Source organism: Carcharodon carcharias, chromosome 4 (assembly GCF_017639515.1).
Source record: "Carcharodon carcharias isolate sCarCar2 chromosome 4, sCarCar2.pri, whole genome shotgun sequence".
Taxonomy (NCBI): Eukaryota; Metazoa; Chordata; class Chondrichthyes; order Lamniformes; family Lamnidae; genus Carcharodon; species Carcharodon carcharias.
Window position 1 is genome coordinate 185,767,673 of NC_054470.1, and position 6,000 is coordinate 185,773,672.

At 44.3% G+C, this 6,000-nt stretch overlaps 1 protein-coding gene across 5 annotated transcripts in view; it reads right to left on the reverse strand.

Moving 5' to 3' along the window:
* Positions 1-5,198, reverse strand: part of LOC121277017 (microfibrillar-associated protein 3-like) — a 40,144-nt gene extending 34,946 nt beyond the window's left edge. The window contains exons 1-3 of one of the 5 annotated variants that reach the window (XM_041185874.1): positions 5,040-5,198; positions 1,893-2,047; positions 14-429 (exon numbers count right to left, since the gene is read on the reverse strand). In XM_041185874.1, the coding sequence (XP_041041808.1) occupies positions 14-278 (265 nt within the window). In that variant the 5' untranslated portion in view covers positions 279-429; positions 1,893-2,047; positions 5,040-5,198. Of the gene's footprint in view, positions 1-13; positions 430-1,892; positions 2,318-2,530; positions 2,560-4,635; positions 4,653-4,953; positions 4,971-5,039 lie in introns of those variants that run through there. The other 4 variants (XM_041185877.1, XM_041185876.1, XM_041185875.1 and 1 more) reach the window with 4 other exon arrangements.
* Positions 5,199-6,000: the final 802 nt, after the last annotated feature.

Consider the following 6,000-nt stretch of genomic DNA (forward strand, 5'->3'; position numbering starts at 1 on the left):
AATTCTTACTTACCACTTTCCTGGTGCAGTAAGCGGCCATTGGAGTTGTACCATAGAATCTGCGGCACAGGGTTGCCACTGACATTGCAGTTCATCGTTACGCTGCCCCCCTCTTTCACAATGATGTGGTCCAGTCGAGATGTGATGAAAGGCACCCATCCAGCCATCTGCTCTGTGGCATTTACAGTACTGCTATTTGCATCCTGAGCAAGGGCACACAGCGAGCATCTGGCGGCCAGCAGGAGAAAGCTGCAACGCAGGCTGATCGGTGCAAACATCTTCCTATCAAATTTTCACTTTGACCTCCTCGTCATTAAACATGTACGTAGGGGATTTCTTCTCCCCATATTAAGATACACACAATGTTTCTACTTGGTAACAGGCTGTAGCTTGCAAATTTTAACTGAACCACATTCAAGTCGATGCAACCTAGAAATCAAAACAAACGTATTTAAAGTGGCTGCAAGAACAGGGAAATGCTGTGCACAAATCTTGGAAAGTGGCAGGACAAGTTAGCAGAACAGTTAATAAAGCCTATGCCACCCTGGCCTTTTTGAATAGATGCATCGAATATAAAAGCCAGGAAGTTATACGAAGCCTATACAAAACATTAGTATGACCCCAGCTAGAGCACTGTCTCCAATTCCGGGCATTATACTTGAGGATGGATACAAAGATGTTGTGAAATTTACAGGTGGGGTTTACAGGATAGTTCTGGGAATGAGGAATTACAGTTACGTAGACTGACTGGAGAAACTGGGATTGTTCTCCTTGGAGCAATGGCGGCCAGAAAGAGCTCAAATAGAGGTGTTTAAAATCATGAAGGGTTTTAGTAGTGTAAATAAAGAGAAACAGTTTCCAAAGGGTGAAGTGTAGACTATCAGAGGGCACAGCTTTAAGATGATTAGCAAAAGAACCAGAGGCAACAAAAGGAAAAACATTTTTATGCAACAAGTGATTAGGGATTGCAATGCAATGCCTGGGAAGGTGGGTGTGTAGTGATATAATAGTAACTTTCAAAAGGAAAGAAAAACTTGTAGGGATGTGGGGAAAGAGTAAGAGAGTGGGATTAACTTGATTGCTCTTCAAAGGAGCCAGTGCAGACTCAATGGGCTGAATGGCCTCCTTCTATGCTCCATAATTCTATGATATATAAAGTTGCTATCAGGGTTCAGAACTGGGAAACCTTCAAACCAAATCTGATTGCTTTCCAGAGAATGTGTAGGTTTTCTCCAAAGGCAGCGAGTGAAAGGACTTCAGATTTATTACAAAAGGCTGATTTGATTTCATGAAACCATAAAAAAACCATGTGCAAGATAACATATAAAAGACAGAAAGCACATATTACAGCTCTACAGGAATGAAAGATATTAGCTATGTTAGTGGTATATACCAGATAACTGATACATAAAATATATACTAGATATTGGCAATGTCAGAGGGACATATTATGTAGAACTGTTGAAAATCTACAGCATAGAAGAGGTCATTCAGCCCATTGTATCTGTGCAAGCCAAAGGGCTATTCAGCCCAATCCCACTTTTCAGTTCTTGGCTGGTAGCCTTGTAGGTTACGGCAATTCAAATGCCGATCCAAGTATTATAAGGCACATATAATAGATTATTTATACACAAGATGTGATAAATATTGTCGAGAGGCATGTGGAGATGGAATGTGTCACTAAGTCAAATGGAGCTATACAATATATTAGGTGTATCACAGATATAAATTATGATATTTATAAAGATTATCCATATATACTGCAGGAACAATAAGGTAACAATGCAGAGTTATGAAGTGCATGGAGGTGTTAAGCTGGGTATCCTCACCCCTCTCCCTGTATCTTTAATGGGAAGCAGGTAGAGATGACTGGCAGTAAGTCTGTTACTCACCAGCTGATCTCTGTCCTCTACAGCGGCAGTACTTTGTCCTCGTTCTCCACTCCTCTCTGCATGCACCGAGCTTCGGAAAAGCAGCTTCGTCCCTTTCAGCCTCTTGTTCCCCTCAAGTCCGTAATCCTTCCAACGCATTTCATAAGCAGTTTTTTCTAAATGAAAAAAAAACCCACTGTTTTAAAGAGGTTATTTTTCAGGTTTCCTTATTCCGATCCTGCCTGGCTGTGTTTAACTTGTTGCAAATTTTGTTTCTTTTTTTTCTCCCCCGTGGCAATGAGCATCCCCTCCCCGCTCCCTTTAACTGGAGAGGAGGTGACACTCCGGCTGGGGGGGTTTTAAAGTGACTGACAAGGCAAAGGCATCGCAGAGCAGCTGCTGCCTCCGCTACACTGACGGCACAGTCAGCCCGGCCGCCCGGGACGCTGTATAAAATCATCACCACCCAACGCAGCAGAGGCAGGGGCCGCCCCGCAACCTGAATAACCTATCCCCTCGCTGCACGCAGAGCACCGTCCAGTCCCGGGAATCTGAATGATCAAATGCGCATCCCTCGCCAACCGAGCACCCCCCCTCCCCCTGGAAGCTGTGTAATGAAGAAACGCCCGCATGCCAGCCCAATAGGGGTGAAGTTATACCGCTGGCAACACTGCTTCCCACCAGGGATTCTCTCAATTCATGATTCAAAAGGAAGAATTTGTATTTATATGGTGCCTCAGGACCTCCCAAAAGCACTTGACAGCCAATTGGGAAGTACTTTTCAGGACTGTTGCAATTTAGGAAACAACCAATTTGCACACAGCCAGCTCCTGCGAACAGCGATGAGACAATCAGCAGTTAATCTTTTTTTTTGTGATGTTGGTTGAGAAATACATATTGGCCAGAACACCATGGGGGGAACTCCGCCACCCCCCCCCCATCCACTTTCAATAGGACCTTTCACATCCAAATGAGAGGAAGACAGTGCTTCATTTCATCCAAAAGACAGCACCTCTGACAGTGCAGCACTCCCTCAGTACTGCACGGGAGTGTCAGCCTCGATTTTGTGCTCAAATGTCTGGAACAAGACTTGATCCTACGACAACCTGACTCAGAGGCAAAATGGGGATCTACAGCTGACACCTAATTGACTAGGAACAGAGTAACAGGAGGTGACCCCCCTCCAGCCTCTTCCAGCATTCAGTGAGACGATAGCTAATCTGTGTATGAAGGCTCCATTTACCTGTCTTTACACTCCAGTGCAGTACTGAGGGACCGCACCGTACTGTCAGAGGTGCCATCTTTCAGGTGAACTGAGGCCCCGTCTACCCTCTCACGTGGACTGAAAAGATCCCACTTCACTATGTTGAAGAAGAGGACAGGGGTCATCCCTGGTGTCCTGGGCCAATATTTATCCCGAAATCAACATCAGGAAAAACAATGATCAAGTCATTGTCGCATTGCTGTTTGTGGGAGCTTGATATGTGCAAATTGGCTACTGTGGAACAACAACTACACTTCAAAAGTGCTTCATTGGCTGTGGAGTGTCCCGTGATTGTGAAAGGTGCTACGTGAATGGAATTCTTTCTTTCTTTACTCCATATCCCTTGATACCTTCAATCTCAGACTTTAAAATTGAAGGAAACAAACAGAGTAGATAGAAAGAAACTATTTCCACTGGCCGAGGAGCCTAGGTCTAGGGGGCAGGCCCTAAAAATTAGAGCTAACTCTGGAGTAAAATTAGGAAACACTTCTAAACATGAAGGGTGGTAGAAGTTTCCAACTCTCTTCTGCAAATGGCAATTGATGCTAGATCAATTGTTAAATCTGAGATTGATAGATTTTTTATCTATGAAAGATATTAAGGGATCGGGGGGAAAGACAGGTAAATGAAGTTAGGTCACAGATCAGTCAGAATCTCATTGAATTACAATACAGGCTCGAGTGGCTATATGGCCTCCTCCTGTTCCTATGTTCCTGCAACAGTTTCCTGGCCAGGAGGTTTATAATTTCCACAATCTTGTTTGAGGAAGACAGGTCAACCGTGCTCAATATAGAATACAGTTGACCTGGAATATTGACGGAATATTGAGTGATGGATCTACCAATGTGCATGGATGAATCCTGTAAAGCAATGAGTGGGATGGCCTGAGCTGATTAAGAAAAAACACATGCACGCACACATATTATATAACCAAGGGAAGGTGGTGGTGTAGTGGTGCTGTCACTAGACTAGTAATCCAGAGGCCCAGATTAATACCCTGGGGTGTGGGTTCAAACCCCACCATGGCAGCTGGTGGGATTTAAATTTAATTAATGAATCTGGGAATATAAAACTAGTCCTGACAACTATCATCGACCGTTGTTTGAAACCCCATCTGGTTTTTGAAAATGTACGTGCATCTTTCACAACGTCAAGACATCACAAAGCACTTCACAGCCAACAAGGTGCTTTAAAAGCATTGTCACTGATAAAATCATGGAAAGTAAAGAGGCCACTTGGCCCATCGTGTCTGTGCCGGCTGAAAAACAAGCCACCCAGCCTAATCCCACTTTCTAGCATTGGGTCCTTGGCCCTGCAGGTTAGGGCACTTCAGGTGCACATCCAGACACCTTTTAAATGAGTTGAGGGTTTCTGCTTCTGCTATCCTTTCAGCCAGTGAGTTCCAGACCCCCCACCACCCTCCGGATGAAAAGCTATTCCCTCATCTCCCTGCTAGTCTTTCTACCAATCACTTTAAATCCATGCCCTTTAATCACTGACCTTTCTGCTGAAGTAAATAGGCCCTTCCCATCCATTTTATCCAGGCCCCTCTCAACTTTGCACATCTCAATTAAATCACCCCTCTCAGCCTCTTCTGTTCCAAGGAGAACAACTCCCCAATCAAATCTTTCCTTGTCGCTGTAATTTTCCAGTCCTGGCAACAATTTGTAATGCAGGGAAACATGGTATACACAGTAAGCTCTCAGATTAAAAAAAACAACTGTGTTATCTGCTGGTTGAGGGTTAAATGTTAGCCAGGACACGGAGGAGAAGCCCCTACCCTACCATGATGAGGACCGTGCAACCTTTTACACCCACCTGAGAGGGCAGATGGAACCTCGGTTTAACTCCCCTTCTTGAAAGAAGGAATCCCGGGCAGTGAAAAAACAGGAAGAAAGACTTACATTTATACAGCGCCTTTCACAACCTCATCACATGCCGGAGTGTTTCACAGCTAATGCATCACTTTTGAAGTGTAGCCCCTGTTGTAATGTAGGGCAATGCAGCACTCCTTTATTTCTGCGCTGGAGTGTCAGCCTAGATTATACGCTCAAGCCTCTAGAGTGGAATTCGAAACCACAACCTTTTTTGACTCAAAAGTAAGAGTGCTACCAGCTGAACCATGGCTACACAAATAGAAATGCAAGGTAGTTTGAAATGATGTCATTCCTGGTTAGGAGCTACAAGACATGTCTTGTGAAAGGGAGTATTCTTCAGCTTGTCAACAGCAAGGATTTAGCTTTGGGCATTTTAGTTTCACACGGAAGGCGTTTATTCATTCGCAGTAGCCAAATGGTAGGGGAGTTGACTATCTAACCAATCTCAAAGAGAGCACACAGAAGGAAAGCAAAAGACATATTTACATAGCACCTTTCACGTGTTCAGAATGCTCCAAAGCACTTTGTGGCCAATGAAGCACATTTGAAGAGTTGTCATGGTTGTATTGCAGGAAACACAGCAGCCAATTTGTGCTCAGTAAACAGCATTGTGGTAATGACAAGATCATCTATTTTTCTGTGTTGATTGAGGGATAAGTATTAGCCAGGACACAAGGGAGAACTCCATGGAACAGAGAGAGAGTTGTTGGAAAAGAAAGTGCCTGGGGTTGGGGGATCTGGGGTGGTGGGTGTGGAGCAGTGGGGGGTGGGGGTGTATACGAAGGGAAGTGACAGAATGAAAGCTGAACAAGAAAAATGAACTACATGAGAAATGTGTCACAAAATGAGAGTTGTTAAGCTTTAAGATCACACACTTTTCAGAGCGCTCCCGGTGCTTCATAGTTGATCGTTGTGTTCCTGTATCCCAGTTACTGTGAGCTTGTTGTATTAACTATGCCTGTTCTAGGGCTGCTGCAGGTCAGCTACT